This window comes from Sinocyclocheilus rhinocerous, unplaced genomic scaffold (assembly GCF_001515625.1).
Source record: "Sinocyclocheilus rhinocerous isolate Xijiao unplaced genomic scaffold, SAMN03320098_v1.1 scaffold72, whole genome shotgun sequence".
In the NCBI taxonomy this organism is placed as follows: Eukaryota; Metazoa; Chordata; class Actinopteri; order Cypriniformes; family Cyprinidae; genus Sinocyclocheilus; species Sinocyclocheilus rhinocerous.
Window position 1 is genome coordinate 4,559,943 of NW_015628351.1, and position 18,591 is coordinate 4,578,533.

Genomic DNA, 18,591 nt, shown 5'->3' on the forward strand with positions numbered 1-18,591 from the left:
CGACGTGTTTTGATTTTGAAACGTGCAGTGCTCATGTTTATTCAACGAAGTCAAACGGCACAAATAAATCAATGTATGGGAAACTGGTAATGTATATCGAAATATCGGAAATGCGTTTAAAAATCATATCACCGTTATTGAAAAAAATTATATCGCGATACATATTGATATTGAATTATTGTCCAGCCCTAATTATAATATTCATATTAGTAATGTCATTTGAACATTTTAATTGAATCAGATGGTATGCCAGTGAATTGATCAAATTAAATTGAAATGAATTGCATTGAATGAATATATATGAATAGTTGCTTATAAAAGCCTCCAAATGTCCAAGAGTTACATGTGAATGTTGTTTCCTCACAGAGCTCGCATTGAAGAGATGCAACAGAGACATTTGGAGGACTACAGGCCTCGTCCGCACCCACCTCCTCCAGCCGGTAAAACACCTCATTCAGAGTCTGCATCAACTACAACATGCACTTTCTTTCCTTCGTTTTTAATATAATTGTTGTTAGTTTCATTGACTACATGGCAAATGCAACAGTTATGTCTTATAGCATATTATATGAATCTTTACCGAAATTTCTGCTTTTGAAGCACCTTTCGCAGGAGCAGCCATGTTTAACCCCGCCCAACCTCCATCTGCACGCAGAAGAGATGAAGATCAAGACGGGCTGCCTGATTACTGCTGTCCCAAATGTATGTACAAGGCTCCAGACATGGACACCCTGCAGATTCACGTCATGGACTGTATCCAGTGAGAGGAAGAGATGTTCAGGTGATCTCTTGACACCTGAGTGAACTGTAACAACAACAACAAAAAAATAAAAAATATTCAAGAAGTGAAAATCAAAAACATGCTAGAAACAAGTACACAAGACCCATCTAAGGATTTTGAACATTTAATCCTGCTGCAAATTGACTTGAAGTAGACAGGTAGCCGATGTTTAGCAGATGTTTTTATCATGTGGCTATAGAGCAGCCACCATGTTTCTGTACACTTAGTGTGTGTATCTCTTTACAAAAAAAGCTTGTCTGTACTGCCTTTCTGTGACAGCGTAGTGTAATGTGCTGCACGTATGTTTGCGTCTGCTTTACGTCTGCACACATCTGACAGTGACAATGTTTCCTGTATACCTGTGGTATTTGTTTCTCTGGATGTACGCACTCTTGAGGATTCATGCCCGCCTGTGTTAATATTGTGTATTATCAGCCAAAGTGAATATGAAAAAAACACAAGAACTTTGTACAGACTATTGTTACGGAGAGATTTAAAGAAATAAAAGTATGAATATATAAACTTTTTCTTTTGTCAAGCACATACTGTGTGTGCAGCAGAATACTTTGTGTACTTACAAATCACTTACATTTATGAAAAACTTCAAAAGAGTTGCTGAATAAGGCATTAGTCAAGATTTTACAAAAATAATAATTTTATTATAACCAATAGATTAGAGTTTTTTATTTTATTTTTATTTTTATTGGTTTTGGTTCATTTTGGATATTTAACTGTCCACAAGATAATCTTTAAAAATTACTTAAAAACTATGAACTGTAATCTTTTGCAAATCTCAAAATAGTAATTTTATCCTTCATTTCTTATTTTGACCAAAGATTTTTATATTATAATATTAATATTAGCACTGTCAATTAAAAATTTCAGTTGAATTATGATATGCTGATTAACTAATGAAATTAAATCCTATTTAATCGCATATATACTAATGTTTGCAAATAAAATTCTATCGTTGCAATAGTTAAAAATAGCAAACCAAGTGAAATTTATTGTTTTTATGTTAATTTGCACAAGCAAACATTTCACAAGTTTTAATTAAAATTGAGTTTTATATATATATATATATATAGAGAGGTGTTGTAATAATGTAAAATATGTGAAAAATAATCAGTTTTTCGAACAATCTAGTATGAGAGCCTGTTCTAGTACGCCCCCAAAACAAAATCAAGACTTTGTAAAAGAGCATAATAGGACCCTTTTAACTTAAAAAGCACCAATACACTTTGGTTACCAGTATTCTTAAAAATATATTTTTTTGGGTTCTGCATAAGAAAGAAATGAGTACATGTCTGGGTGAGTAAATAATGACAGTTTTTATTTTTGGGTGCAATATCCATTTAACATAATTGATGGGACTGTATATTCAACGGTGCTGATAAAAATGTTAATGCTTTCAGGCTCAGAGAAACAATGAAGATGTTGATGCCATCAAGCCTTTGTTCTCTGTCAATGTGGATCACAGGGTAAATATGCATATTAATCTTCATTGTCAACAATCGCCTTATCTGTGTAATGATTAGGGCTAAGAAAAACCTGTAAACCTATATTAACAGAAATATACCTCCACATTGGAATGTGTTGCTACTACTTGTTTACTTTTTATGCTTTTGTATGATTTGTCTCTGTATGATTATTAATCAGTGTATTTATGAATTGCAGGGTGCATGGAATGGTCCCTGGGTGTCCACGGAGGTCTTGGCTGCTCTGATTGGCATTATGGTCTACTACCTGGCCTACAGCACCAAAAGTGCAATCCAGGCTTGAGATGAGAAGAAAAGTCAATTTTCCACCACACTGTTCAAACTGGTCTTGAGGCATTCCCTATTCTGACATTTAATATGCAGATTTTAGTGCCATGGACACCTTGGCTAAAACACGAGACTGGTTTGTTGTAGAGCTTGGGCAAAAATATCAATATGGACATTAATTATAATAGCCAAAGTTGGTGTTATGTAAATTTTTTTTTAAACAAACTCAAATTAAAGAAATAACATTTTTCATTTGTGCTATTAATATTAAACCTCAGAAAGACAAAGACTGAGGTGATTTATCTGTGACTTATCATCATAGTCCAGTTCTCTATTGTGAAGTGTCCCAAATATCGATGAAATTCATTGACTATGGGAATAAACCATTTTCTCGAAGTTTTCCTGAGTCATTTTTTTTTATAAAGAGGTTGTATAATTAACCACCCTACCCCATTAACATTGTGACATCACATATTTACACACACACATATATGTATATATATATTAGTGAATTCTCTAACTATTGACATCCCGTGGTAGCTAGGATTTACACAAGCTTCAGTCTGGATCCAGAACACCTGAGAAGAATATACACAGTACACAAACATGTAAACAAAAACTTATTTTGGATGCTAATCGTTTGACAGCATCTATATGTATGTGTGTGTGTGTGTATATACACATACATTTTATATTATGTATAATGTTCGTAAAAACATTCATCATTAAAATCATTATTTGCAGTAATTTATATATATATATACAGTGCCGCTTGAAAGTTTGTGAACCCTTTAGAATTTTCTATATTTCTGCATAAATATGACTCAAAACATAATCAGATTTTCACACGTCCTGAAAATAGACAAAGATAACCCAATCAAACAAATGAGACAAAAAAAATTTCTTTTTCATTTATTTGAGAAAATGTATCCAGTGTTACATATCTGTGCGGTGCAAAAGTATGTGAATCTCTAGGATCAGCAGTTAATTTGAAGGTGAAATTAAGAGTCCATCTGTTCAGAGGTGTTTTCATTCAGTGAAATGACTATCAGGTGTCATTGCCTGCCATGTTTTATTTAAAGAACAGGGATCTATCAATGTTTGGTCATGTTTGTGGAAGTGAATCATGGCACGAACAAAAGAGAGCTCTGAGGACCTCAGAAAAAGGGTTGATGTTGCTCATCAGGTTGGAAAAGGTTTCAAAGCCATCTCTAAAACGTTTGGACTCCACAAATCCATATTCAGACAGCTGTACAAATGGAGGAAATTCAAGACCATTGTTACCCTCCCCAATTTAATTTCTAGGTTGTTTGGAGCATGTATACAAATTAATCTGTATGATGTCGTATTTTTTTTGTACAGGACAATGTTGATTCCAAAAGTACGATGTGCTTTCTTACACAACTTTTTATTTTATTTGGAAAATATCACATTCATGTGAAAAAATGGTCTAAAGCTAAGCCAAACTTTGAACATTTTATAAAAGAAATTAAACAATATGGTACTACATTAGACAAAATTAAGAACAAAAAAGCAAGAAAGACCTATGAAGCTTTTTGTTATTTTAAATTGTTGTAATTCTACCCCTGGCATGAATTGTTTCACTTTACATATTCTTATGAATGTTTATTTGTTTTTGTATTTGTTGCGAGTTGTATATGCTTGTACAAATCTTTGTATAATTTTTGCATAATAAAAAAAAAAAAAAAGTATCTGGGATTGTCAGTATATTTGTATGAATGTACCGTCTGATGCACCTTTATGGCAGTACCACAATAGAGAATACGAACCGACGTCACGCTGCGTTGCATGCTGGGGCGGCGCCGCCATTATAGCAGGATCGCCCTCCTCTAGTGTTAACACTGATACTTTGTTTTGATTGTGTAAAGCGTTGAAATCTTGATGTAGAAGGAAGTATATGGAGAAGCAACAAAGTACATTCTGAGGTAGGCCACCAGATTGACTATACTTCTGCTTCTGCCACACGAAAATCACTAAACTGTCTTCTTAATGCTGAGACTGTTAGCAGGCCTGGTTTGAGGACTTGTGCCAGGAAGCTCACTACACCACCACCAACACACTCAGAGTTAACACAATTCTATGCAGATCTTCATAAAGCTGATGGCAAATCTGCTATACTGAGTGTGCTGCCACAATATTGCGAAGAGTTCAAGGATTCTGTGCAGCCTGTCACAAATGTTCAATCCCTTCTCTGTCTACGTGACACTAGTCTTGACGAATGTGATTTCACAATTGTGGAACAGCACTGCCAGGCGAAAAAAAAACAAGCTTATGTTTCAGAACAACAGGCTGAACAAATCGAAAAGACTACACGCACACAGCATAAATCTTCTTTTTGGTTTGCTGCTCGAGCAGGCAGAATCACTGCCTCTAATATGCATGCTGTTTATGCTACTGATGTCAGGTCACCAGCTCTGTCAACTATAAAAAAGATTTGCTATCCACAGGACAGCAAATGCATCACAGCCGATCTTACCTGGGGTACAACACATGAAGAGGATGCAAGGAAGGCCTACATTCAAAAAAACAAGGGACAACATAATAACCATCACGTGTCAGCATGTGGGTTTTTCATAAACCCCACTTTCCCTGAAATTGGAGCATCACCTGATGGCGTAGTGACATGCACTTGCTGTGGTAAAGGCTGCGTTGAGATCAAGTGTCCATCAAAGCACAAAACTAACACCATCCCGGAGGCATGTTTGGCCAAAGACTTCTACCTCGAACTTGTAGATGGAAAAGTACAATGGGTAAATATAGGTAAAGGCAAGCTATTTCAACGCTTTGGGGCCAACACTGAAAATGCCCGGTCACCACTCAGTTTTAATCTTGTCCTAGGGATCTGGTTTGATGACCTTAGATTCCTTTGAGGTTTATGTAAATGCAAAAGATCAATTAAATAAGAGCGAGCCAGATTATGTAAGACTTTATATACTGAAATAAGTAATTTAAAATCAACCCTGTAGTGAATTGGAAACCAATGTAAAGTAGCTCAAATCTGTGTTATATGCTGGAATTTACGAATGTATCTAATCTGTGTACTTTGTTCAGTTGAAGATTCTGTTAGGTCATCCCGGCCCAGGAGGACAGATTTGATATCATTACGTCATCGCGAATGACGTCAGTACGTTAGGGCGTAAAATAACAGATGAACCGGTTTATTGAAACGAACTGTCCGAAAGAACCGGTTCGCGGAAAAGAACCGGACTTCCCATCACTAATCCTTTCAATATGGCGTCTACCAACAAGGTTACCCAGAATTCAACGCGACGTGACGTCACATTCGTATTCTCTATAGGCGGAGCTCACGATAGCAGACTGTGGGATGCTTATATTTGAGGGGGTTTAAGCTTGACAAGTCAAATGCAAAACATCCTAGACGTAGATAAATTTGGTGCGAGATTAATTTTCCTACACTGTCTCAATTCTTTTGAGTGTATTCTGGCAGTACTCTCTGTCAGCGATGAATTCTCTAACTAGTGTCATAAGGTGACTCTCAACTCCCCTCTGCAGGGTGAGATGGTTCAGTCCGCTAGCGCGCCGCGTCCACACTCGTTTCTATGACCAAGCGTGCAGATAAAACACGTTCTCTTGATTCTGTCAGCCATTTTCCCGTCAAACGACTCGCCCTTCTCTTTCATTTCCCGTGTTTTACTATCTGAATGAGGAGTAAATAAAATTCACTCTAGCCATGTCAGTTTCTGAGCCAGCGTCAGTGGACTCTGGCGGAGCGGGAGCCTTTTACCCGGCTGGATACCAGGCGCTGAACCCGGAGGAGCACGGCCTAGACCGCGGCTTCCGACTCACGGCCTTCTCCGATCTGAAGGGATGAGGGTGTAAAGTCCCGCAGGAGACTCTGCTCAAACTCCTGCAGGGACTAGAGCCGGACCGCCCGCCCGGAGAGGACGGCGGCTCGGGGGCGGGTGTTGGAGACGAGACCGCTGAATTCGGACTTGTTTCAGTTGCTCAGGGTCCTCGACTAGGTAAAGTATGACTGACCTGTCACAGTCACACCAGCGCTGTCAAACAGCGAACGCTGATCCGTGAACCTCTCGTTCGTTTGAGTCGGATCTTTTTCATGAATCTGTTGAATAGTTTCAAAAATCAGCAAACTGAGTTTGCTTTTACGGATAGTAAGTGCATATGGAGTGAACCAGGAATTTGACTGATAGGGCGAAAATTAGATTCATTAAATAGCCAAAAGCAACATTTGTATGAATAAAACATACTGGAAATATATTTTGGACTTTATTAAATTATAGAATTTCCCAATAAGAGGTGAATTTAATAAAATAGTTACATCAAACAAAATTTGGTTAATAGAAAAAAAAAACATTAGTAAGCAGTAATATGTTGATTACTTATGGTTTTATTGTGATCTTAAAAAAAAAAATCACTGAATCGGTTTTGTGAACCGGTTCATGGAAACGAACTGTTCAAAAGAACCGAGTCGCGGAAATGAGTCAGACTCCCCATCATTGCCAAATGTCAAAGTGAAATAACGAAAGCGCTCATGTTATCTGCATATAGACCAATTACGAGTAGACGTGTACCGTATCCGTGAAATTCTCTAGCTGTAAAGGCTTATCTCTCCCGGGTTTTCTGCAACCATGATGCGCGCGCATCCTGAATGTTTACAAACCGGTAATTGGTCTATAGAGAGGTCTGAAAATAGAAACTAACCGTTTTGTTTCCTGCATCAGTCCTTTAATATACCCTGATTAACCTGACTATATAACGACTATATTAATTTATTTTTATTACAGACGTTATTCAGCATGCAATATGTTGTCATCTATTTATGTATAACACAGAACTACAAAGTACCGTTGTTTTCATGTTATTCATAAGTCTCAATCTCGAAAAATCACAGAACATCTGTGTTTGTAAAACTCTTTGTTTAACCTTTGGCTTATCCTGTTAATTAAAAACTACTAGGAAGTATAATGCAATCATTAAGAGAAAGAGATGTGAACTATGGACCCAGGCTATAAATTAATGCTTTCCACTGCAAAATGGATCATAAGTAATCCTACAAAAATGCTTCATACTGTTGCCAACTGAATGGTTTTATAAGGATTTAAGTACCTATATTATATGATTAGTCAAAGCTTCTTTAAATATGCATGCACACTGTGCATGAAATTACAGAGGGTGAAAAATTATCTTATCTGCAGGAATTGGAATGGACTCATGTGTGATCCCTCTGAGGCATGGAGGTCTTTCCCTGGTCCAAACCACAGATTTCTTCTATCCTTTAGTGGAGGATCCTTACATGATGGTGAGTGATCTCTATTAATATTTCGGAAATGTTAGCATGGAACTTACAAATAAATGGGACTCACATCCATTCTTTTACAGGGAAGAATTGCTTGTGCAAATGTTCTGAGTGATCTGTATGCCATGGGCATCACAGAGTGTGACAACATGCTCATGCTTCTCAGCGTCAGTCAGAAGATGAATGAGAAGGTGAGCTGGGCTCTCTCTGCGTTCATTTTCGATCATTTTTGTTTTCCATTTTTTTACGTTTCGTTAATGTTTTCTATGTATAGTTTTTTTTTTCAGGATGCTGAGTGTGAAATGGTTAATTTTCTTTGTACTGTGCTGTTGTTCTCTCAGGAGAGAGATCAGGTGATGCCTCTAATAATGAAGGGCTTCCGTGATGCGGCAGAGGAGGCTGGGACTTCGGTAACCGGGGGACAAACCGTCATCAATCCCTGGATCATCGTCGGGGGTGTGGCTTCTGTGGTGTGCCAGCCCAATGATTTCATCATGTGAGTGTCTCTGTCTGCTCTCTCGTGAATCAAAGGACTGTGTCTGTACACTTGGTTCTGAATGATTCAGATTTTCCTTAATGGATATTTCCACAATTATCAACGTGAATATCCATTGTGTGACACTTCACGGTTTTAGTTGTGTAAATGCTCACATGTATGTGTATGTTTGCAGGCCTGGCAGTGCTGTACCTGGAGATGTGTTAGTTCTGACTAAACCTCTGGGAACTCAAGTAGCAGTGAATGCCCATCGATGGCTGGATATAGTGAGTACAGCTGTGTATTAGCCCCAAATATGACTGACATCTTTGGAATGATTGCTTTTGTTTCTCTTTCCCCCTTTTTGTGTAGAAGTTATGAAGAGATAACAACTTAGCATGATTGTATCACATCTCTGTAATCTCATCACATTTCTTTCTGTATCTTTTTTTTACCTCTATGCTTAATTTATTTAGCCTGAGAAATGGAACAAGATAAAGTTGGTGATATCCAGGGAGGAGGTGGAGCAAGCTTATCAGGAGGCTATGCTCAATATGGCCACCCTCAATCGCACTGGTATGTCATTGCATAAGCATTCTTAGCGTGCATTCATTTTAACAGTAGGACCAATATTCAGTACACACACAACCTAGTTTGGCAACTTTGTAGTAGTTCAAATGGCCTATATGTTTACTTTTCAAATGGTGAGGAATAAAAGGAAAAAATAAAATATAATTGGTGAATGATTCAGATTTTCCTTAATGGATATTTCCACAATTATCAACGTGAATATCCATTGTGTGACACTTCACGGTTTTAGTTGTGTAAATGCTCACATGTATGTGTATGTTTGCAGGCCTGACAGTGCTGTACCTGGAGATGTGTTAGTTCTGACTAAACCTCTGGGAACTCAAGTAGCAGTGAATGCCCATCAGTGGCTGGATATAGTGAGTGTCTTTGGAATGATTGCTTGTCTGTTTTTTCCCCGTTTTTGTAGATGTTATGAAGAGATAACAACTCCACATGTATCACTGTAATCTCATCTCATTTCTTTCTGTATCTGTTTACCTTTATGCTTAATTTATTTAGCCGGAGAAGTGGAGCAAGATAAAGTTGGTGATATCCAGGGAGGAGGTGGAGCAAGCTTATCAGGAGGCTATGCTCAATATGGCCACCCTCAATCGCACTGGTATGTCATTGCATAAGCATTCTTAGCGTGCATTCATTTTAACAGTAGGACCAATATTCAGTACACACACAACCTAGTTTGGCAACTTTGTAGTAGTTCAAATGGCCTATATGTTTACTTTTCAAATGGTGAGGAATAAAAGGAAAAAATAAAATATAATTGGTAATTTTTTGTTTTTTAAGGACCAATTCTCACTATTAACGTGTTGCTTATTAGCGTGCATATACTTTTCCTGCATGACCATATTTTAGATTCCCTTAATCCACCCCATAATCTTAACAACTAGCCTACCTTATTAACTATTAATAAGCAGCAAATTAGAAGTTTGTTCAGGGAAAACTCTTAATAGTGAAAATGTGTTCCCTATTCTAAATTGTTACCAATTTTTACAAGACCCCTTTAAGGTATACACTATCTTTCAATGGTTTGGGGTCGGTACGATTTTTTAAAATTGTAGTAATTTCATTTCATAATATTACTGTTTTTACTGTATTTTTGATCAATAAATGCAGCCTTGGTGAGCATTAGTGTTTTCAAAAACATAAAAAATATGCGGAGTTCAAAGTTTTGAAAGGTTAAGTATAAGGTACTTTAAGCAGTTTGTGTGTGTGTTTTTTTTTTTTTAGCCAAATACAGCCAGTTTTATATTGTTTTCAAATGTTGTTTTTGTTTTCTTTCTCTCTCCAGCTGCTGCCTTAATGCACAAATTTAATGCACACGCTGCCACAGACATCACAGGCTTCGGGATCATAGGTCACGCACGGAATCTCGCCCAGCAGCAGAAAAATAATGTTGCCTTCGTCATTCACAACCTTCCCATTATCTCCAAAATGGCCGCAATCAGCAAGGCTGGTGGGAACCTGTTTGGGCTTTTGCAGGGCACCTCTTCTGAAACATCAGGTGAGAGTCCCAGCTCAATGCACAAACACAATTGTGAACCAATAATGACTGTCATAACTTTGAAATTACACTGAAACCTGAAGTGCCTTAACATAATCCGTTTTGGATCCTTTCTGTATAAGTAAAGATTGTCACTTCAAATATTTTAACAAAAAGCACTGCTCATTCGTCAGCCTCCCTGCATCATCCCAACTGACAATCAGAAAATGTTAATAGAGAAAGATTTGTATCTTTTGTTTTTAGTTTTATTATTAATAGTAATAAATTAAAGGTAATATATGTACACTGAACAGCATACAGTCAGTGGACTAACAATATCAATTCTCGTGTTTGTTTGGTTAAATTTGAATAAAAGTAAATACACGTTATATTAAAGGCCCTCCTTATGTTTTGCGGTATTAACATTAATGATTAATCAAAGAATCGTTTATTAAAATTCCTGAAAATGGACTTTCCTGGTCTGTAGAGAGTTCTCCAAGCTCTTAGGTAGATAAAAATCTTTTTCCTGCCTCTCTCAGGTGGTCTGTTGATCTGCTTGCCGCGGGAGCAGGCAGCCCGCTTTTGTGCCGAGATGAAATCCAGTCGTGTGGGTTTGTCGGGAGCTGTGGGGCAGGACGGAGGGGCGGGCGATGGGCAACAGGCTTGGATCATTGGCATCGTAGAGAAGGGCAATCGTTGCGCCCGCATCATTGACAAACCTCGGATCATAGAGGTCCCGTACCGTGGCTCTGTGGTCCGCGCACAGGAGGGGAGCCACAATAATGCCAGTCCTCCTGAGGTGCAGCTGACCTAACAACTCTCTCAGTGATCATCATGTCCTAAGTGAGCTTGATAGATTTGAGTGTGTGTGTGTGTGGCCATAACAGACATGGAGTTTGTGTGAAGGACAGAGTATGTGTGGTTACTCCTGCTGTCCATTTCCTCCCCCTGTTCAACCAAAGGGTTGAGAGCAACAGACCAAAAATGTTTCGATTTACTTGGTGGGAGATGGAATGGACAACAAGCAAACATTTTTTCATCTCTCGTTCTCCAACTCATTCTTTCAAACACACACCCCTCCACGTTCTTTCCCTTTTTTGCCAATTGAGCTGTTTTTCAGCTGTTCTTCAAAAGAATAGTTCACCCAAACAACACCCAAGCTGAGTTATTTACCCTCATGTTGATGAAAACCTGTATGCTGCTATATGTTCATTTTTTAACATTTTTGTGGAACACCGGCTACAGTTTTCTATACAATTGATCATATAGTGACCATGTCTACAATCATTCTTTCAAACACACACCCCTCCACGTTCTTTCCCTTTTTTGCCAATTGAGCTGTTTTTCAGCTGTTCTTTAAAAGAATAGTTCACCCAAACAACACCCAAGCTGAGTTATTTACCCTCATGTTGATGAAAACCTGTATGTTGCTATATGTTCATTTTTTAACATTTTTGTGGAACACCGGCTACAGTTTTCTATACAATTGATCATATAGTGACCATGTCTACAAAAGTAGTTCTTCTGCGCTATTTTCCAAGTTTCTTTAAGCCAGACACTACAAAAAGTGATTTTCTTACTCCGTAGTAGTTTTATTTTCTAGCACAAATATCTAAACATTCTTACATCAACCTGAGAGGCAAGCCGAGATCTTGCTTCTTGAAAAATGTATCACAATGAGATGAGTTCCTGCTTAAAACAAGAAAAAATAGGGTATGAATAAACTTGCTATCCTCTTGAATTAAGCCTTTTCCTTATTATGATTTTTCTTACTACAAATCGTTTTTTCTTGTTTTAAATTTAAACTCACTTTTTTTTCAGAAAACAGACAGAATATCTTATCTTTATGCTTCTCAAGTAAATGTTAAATGATATTTGTACTGGAATGGAAAAAAATACTGAGTAAGAAAGTCACGTTTTGCTATCAGCAGACAAAATTTGTTTAAATTTGTGATCTGTCAGCATGAGTACCAGATCACTGAATGAGTGAATAATTATGGTTATAAGGAAAAGTGCTCAAAATTGTCGTTTCATGTTCCTCTGAAAAAACAACAACACATGGGTTTAGAATAACACGAAGTTGAGTAAATAATAAAATAAAAGGTAAATTTTTGGGTGAACTATTCCTTACTCTAGAAAATGTTTGACCGAAAACATTTTGGTGTTTTTTTTGTTTTTTTCTCCGTGAATTAGTTTCAACCTTATCCGGAGCTTAATTCTTTCTGATTTATGAGGTGGTGGCTTTGGGACCTCACACTAAAATGAAGCCAGGCTTACCAAGAAAACATTCCAATGAGTTCCTGATCAGTCAAATGCTTTGAATAGCAATGATCCTAAAATGACAATCAAGTGTTTTTCGTTTAAGCCATCTGACAGGTGTGTCAAAGCTGGAAACACTGTCACACCAGTGTATCCTGGGGCCTGAATAATCATAATCATTTGTTTAATTGTGATATTTATTGGTACAATCAATATTGAATTTGTGTCAAAGATTTAAATGCAATTATCCAAATTTCAAGTGTTTTTTAGGTGATGCTGATCTTGTACAGTCCGCATAGGTCTGAATGTTCCACCTGTTTTAATAGGACATCCTTGTAACATTGACATATGCCTGGTAAAATTAGGTTAATGTTCTCTCTTGTGGTTCGTTTTCCTAAATAGAGTGACCTTACGTTGGTTAGATTAGGTTAAACTGGTTCTTCATTCATTAGAATACATTCAACATGTGTCATGGTTTTAGGGGCAGCAGTTAATTCTGAATGATTGTGTTGAGACATATGGATGATGTGCATCGGAAACTCTTTTTCTTCTCTCTCATTCAGTCTGAGCAGCAGAAGATAAGGTAGTCTGGTTCTCCCCCTTGTATCTGAGAAAGGGTTGAGCAGCTTTCTCTGGTCCAGTGGGTGAGCCCAGAATACCTGTTGTGCCAATTGAATGGTTGGGACAGAACAGCAGTGTCCACAGTCCTCTGTATGACACCTCTCTCTCTAAACCCAGCTCATGGGATGGGTGAGGTTGATGTTAGATAGGAAGGGATAGGCTGATCTGCAATGTTCATTCACTTGCCACTGGTTTTGTCATTGCAGTTTTCATCCATAATAAACCTGTCATTTCTCTAAACTGGCTCTATTATTCATTGAAGCTTTGTTGAAGATTGTTTGATGGTCTCTGTTGTTGAGAGTCTAGATGTGTTGCACATGGTCCACCACAGTGTGTCAGCAGAATGCAACATTGTAAGATGGAAGCAGTTGTTTTGTTCTCTTTATGTATTGGCTGCATAATGTCAGGCTGCTTTAGTTGACCTCTTTTGAACCTCAGATGCAGTAATTGACATTTAAATTGAGTGTATGATAAACAATGCATTTTTTGAGCATATGGCAATTGTTTTTTGAGCAAAGGGAAAACTGAAAAAGAACGAATGAACATAGTGGTCATAAATGTGCATGATCAGAAACAGATTTGTCATTACTTTTCATTAGTGCAAAGCTAATTTAACTTACATTTTAAATGTTTAGTACTGGAGAATACATTTGTTTTTGTCACTTCATGCACTCCAGCTCAGAAAACCTTCTAGATCTACATGTCTCCAAATATCTAGCCAGCTTTATGTATCCATAAAGAGTAGAAAAAAGTCTTCATTGTCATTTTGGCATCTCTCCCTCAGAATAATAAGAGGTTGTTCCATTGCTCAAGTATGTGCATCAGTGCAATATGAGAATATATAGGAATTTGTGCAGGCGGAATTCTTCCATCTCTATGCTGTTCTTGTTTTTTTACCTTTAGGTTTTGTCCTTTCTTCTTGTTCTCCTTTTCCATTCTCCTTGCCTGAATCTGCAATTAGACTATTATAGATCATCATGTCTTTTTATTGACCTAAAACATTTTGTTTTCCAGCTCTTCTCCCTCCATCATCTGGTTTGTTTTTGATTAGCAGAGGAAGAGATTTATAATTGCGCATTGTGTGCATATTTAGTTTTTCCGCCTCACACTCCGCAACCCCCTTTTTCTCTGTCATAATGTCCTTTCTGGTGCAGAGTCTGATCTCAGCGAGGAAATCGTTTAACAGCTTGTGATTCCACTCATTTTCTGTTCATGGAGCCTGACACCATGCCCAGTCTAAACCTGTTCAGCAGAACCCTTGGTGGACAAGTTGTGCACTGTGCATTAATGCTCCCTGTACAGATTATTGTGTGTTTGTTAAATACCACATAAGGGTCATTGTCATCACTGATTATTACTTTTTGATTAGGGCTGGTATATTGATTTTGAAAGCTCCCCTGCTGTTGAATCCATGCCATTGCTGCTAAATCTTATAAGCCACACAGCAAAAACAAATATTATTTTACCAGAGTTGAGTACAAAATAATGGCAAGAAACATCTTACAGTTGGACGTCAAAACAAACAGCGCATCAAGTGTTGACAAAACAATAGGGGCTAAGAATGCTGCACTGGTCTTCTCACATAATCAACGGTGCTCTTTTGATATTTAGAGGTCAATATCAACTAGAATGATGAATTACTCCAAGGCACTCGTAGTAACAATAAAAAGCCTTTAATTGAAGGTAGATCTATGCATTTCGGCTTCAAAGCCTTCTTCAAGAGCAACGAGTGTATTTGGATTAACACGACTCTTTATAAGATGGATCGTTTTACTGAATTAAAAACATACATGATTCATGAATAACTCTGAGCCATGGTTGTTTTAGTAATTTAATTAAAACAGGTTTCAAAATTGACACAAAAAGCCGAAATGTGACCCTGGACCTCAAAACCAGTCTTAAGTGTCAATTTTTCAAAATTGAGATTTATACATCATCTGAAAGCTGTATAAATAAGATACAACTATATGAAAATCTGGAATCTGAGGGTGCAAAAAAATCAAAATATTGAGAAAATCGCCTTTAAAGTTGTCCAAATGAAGTCCTTAGCAATGCATATTACTAATCAAAAATTAAGTTTTGATATTTACGGTAGGAAATTTACAAAATATCTTCATGGAACATGATCTTTACTTAATATCCTAATGATTTTTGGCATAAAAGAAAAATCGATAATTTTGACCCATACAATGTATTTTTGGCTATTGCTACAAATATACCCCAGCGACTTAAGACTGGTTTTGTGGTTCAGGGTCACAAATGGAGATATAGTCAACATTTTTATCATGATTATAAATTTATATCTCTTAATTTTGACTTTTTAATCTCATAATTCTGAATTGTTTCAAAATTTTGACTTTTTATCTCCTATTTATTATATACTAAAGCATTCTAATGAGCTGGTTCTTATGAATAGTTCATACTTTCAAGTTACCAGTTCAATGCTGAGCTGTATAAATTTAAATATATTAATATTTTTAATATATGTATATTTAAATCATTAGCCGAAAGATTAGGTCTTATGTCAGCAAAGTGTACGTTACATCTACTATGCAAATTAATCAAACTCAAATCAAAATGTGTACCCAGTCATGGATATAGAGATCAGTATTTTTTGTTTGCAGTGAAATTTTTATTTAAGTGTGTGAGCTGGCAATCTGTTGCACAAGCAGTATGTCATATGAGCTTGAGTAAAGTGGGATAACAGATATTGGTTTGTTAGTTCAGTATGGAGAGCACGAGCCCCAAAGGGTTCTGCATAGATAGACCACAAAGACTGCCTCTGATGTAAGTGCGTTTTTGCATCCAATCTCCAAAAATACCCGTTGCAGCTGTTCTCAGATCTCCGATTCTAGACATGAAGAGTGGTGTAACAGTCTAAAAGATTCACCTTTTTTTTATCTTGTCGAGAAGGGAAAGCGAGCTAGCAGGCTGATATATATATATTAACTGAAGACATTAACTGTATTCAACAAGGATGCTTTAAATTGGTGAAAAGTGACAGTTAAAGACATTTATAATGTTACAGAAGATTATTATATTTCACATAAATGCTGTTCCATTCAGCTTTCTATGGATCAAAAAATCCTGAAAAAAAGGAATGTTTTCCACGAAAAAATCCACAAAAATATTAAGCAGCCTAACTGTTTTCAACTTTGATAATAAGAAATGTTTCTTGAGCAGAGAATCCGCATATTAGAATTATTTCTGAAGGGTCGTGTGACACTGAAGACTGGAGTAATGATGCTGAAAATTCAGCTTTGTGTCACAGGAATCAATTACTTTTTGAAATATATTATAGAAACAGTCATTTTAAATTGTAATGTATTCCACAATATTAATGTTTTACTGTATTTTGAACAAATAAATGCAGCGTTTATGATGCGCATAAGAGACTTCTTTAAAAAAATCTTTTTGTGGTTATATATATAATATATATATATAATGGCGTTTGGTCTCGTACTGTATCGCGTACCTTGTCAGTGTCGTGCGCTTTGCTTGGCCATTTGTTGGGATAAACAGGAAAGTGTGTCCAGCTGAATTCAATTTGAGTTTTGTTAAACTAATTAAAAAGAAGCTTAGTTTACCGCGGAAGCGGTCGCGGCTGCTGTCGTGGTAAGACCGAAGAGTGTAAAGACCATCGACTCTACCGTGCGACTCCACCGGGCAGGGACACCGGCAAAGGACATAAGTATCGCTTTTTATCTTATAACTATCACATTGTATGCAGCACTACACAGTATTCAGTAAGCAGTAAGCTAGTATTCCATTCCAGACATATCCAGTCTATCCATTTCACTCTGTTCACTCATCGCACTTGTGACCCTTTAAGAGTTGACACCACAGGCTTGAATAACCGGTTAACAGGGTTTAACACGCATGTAAGAATGTAGTGTGCATTACAGTTAATCTTTTCTTAAGTGTCCTCTGATGGTGATGATCAGATGTCAGATGGAATTAAACTGGTAAATATTTCCTTAAAACACAGAAGCATCTCCTTATGCAGTCAAGCTGCAGTGTGGTATTCTCTTTTGAGATGCAGAGATGCCTGTCATGTTTTTGGTTTAATTTAAAGATGATGGGAGGTTTCTTTGCATAAAGGAAAGAGACAGGTACATGCGGCCACCTCTTTAGACCCCAGACACGGCACCCGTCTTCCTGTCTTCTCTCCGTGAGGTAAAGCACAGCAGCCAGCAGAGGCAGAGTAAACCGAAAGCAAATCCACAAGCAGTCAGTTTCTTCTGTCCTCTCTGCACTGGAAATCCATATCTAATGCATTCAGTTTTTGAGCTCTATCACAAGCCCTTCCAAAAACATAGAGCCATCTGCATGCCACAAAGTATCCAGGATGAGGAACAGTAGAAGCTGACACAAGAGACAGGGGAAGTGTTACTATAGTCGATTCTCATAAAATTACGATTAATCTTAAATGAACAGTGCAACTGTGTCATAATGTTTGCAATGCATATACTGTATGTAAACATCCACTCAGTATTTTTTTCTAGATAGAAGGTTTTAAGCATAAAAGTACCTTTAGAATTGGTCAAGGCTCAAAACTTTATTTCCTCTTCATGTAGGCAAAGCTTCATTTTACTATCTGGTGAGATAAATAATATAAACTCAGTTGTGTATGTAAACCCATTGGCTGAGACTCGACTTCAATTTGTTCAAGTGAGTTGTGCACATACTGCCTTACAGCTGTAGCTATTCATTAAAAAATGGTGATCTTGAGGTGAAAAAGATTTTCTGCAGTTGTCACACAAAGTTTATGTATATGTCCTATGTTTACCTTATGAAGAAAATAAGAAGGACCTAAATAAAGAACAACAGAGTAAATTGATATAAAAAATAATTGATTACAACGTTGATCGTATTTTAGGTACTGCACATCTTGTCAATTAAATATGTGCTAAATAATTTTATGATTATCCATCATTATGCATTGAGTATAACAAAAAGTTCACTAGCAGTTAGTTTTCTCAATGTTTCCAATATCTGATCACTAATACATAATGGTTAGTAGTTTACAGTTAATCACAGTCATTGATATACTGTTGGGCAATGATATATTGAAAAACAGTGTATTTGTCCCAATCAAGACTGATTGTTCATGGAAATTATGCGATTTGCTGCTTTTCTGTTAAATGGGGAAAATTATAATGCATTTCCAATCAGCAAGTATTTCAATCATTTTGTCATAAAGCAGGAAATGTGATAAGTCAATGTATTTCAAAACTACAACAAAAGGTTCCTAAAATGGGAGTTCATTTCTTATCAAGCTGAGAGTTATCAAGTGAGTTTTGGACTTCCAGAATTAATTTA

At 36.9% G+C, this 18,591-nt stretch overlaps 2 protein-coding genes and 1 pseudogene across 2 annotated transcripts in view; all 3 read left to right on the plus strand.

The window, feature by feature from the left end:
* Positions 1-1,303, plus strand: part of LOC107737639 (NF-kappa-B essential modulator-like) — a 13,366-nt gene extending 12,063 nt beyond the window's left edge. Inside the window, exons 14-15 of the mRNA XM_016549216.1 lie at positions 367-440; positions 601-1,303. Coding sequence (XP_016404702.1) covers positions 367-440; positions 601-764 — 238 coding nt within the window. The 3' untranslated portion in view covers positions 765-1,303. The remainder of the gene's footprint in view (positions 1-366; positions 441-600) is intronic.
* LOC107737640 (translocon-associated protein subunit delta-like) overlaps positions 1-2,943 on the plus strand; it is a 4,562-nt gene extending 1,619 nt beyond the window's left edge. Inside the window, exons 5-6 of the mRNA XM_016549217.1 lie at positions 2,197-2,262; positions 2,459-2,943. Coding sequence (XP_016404703.1) covers positions 2,197-2,262; positions 2,459-2,563 — 171 coding nt within the window. The 3' untranslated portion in view covers positions 2,564-2,943. The remainder of the gene's footprint in view (positions 1-2,196; positions 2,263-2,458) is intronic.
* A 3,130-nt stretch (positions 2,944-6,073) lies between these two features.
* On the plus strand, positions 6,074-11,414 carry LOC107737641 (selenide, water dikinase 1-like; annotated as a pseudogene).
* Positions 11,415-18,591: the final 7,177 nt, after the last annotated feature.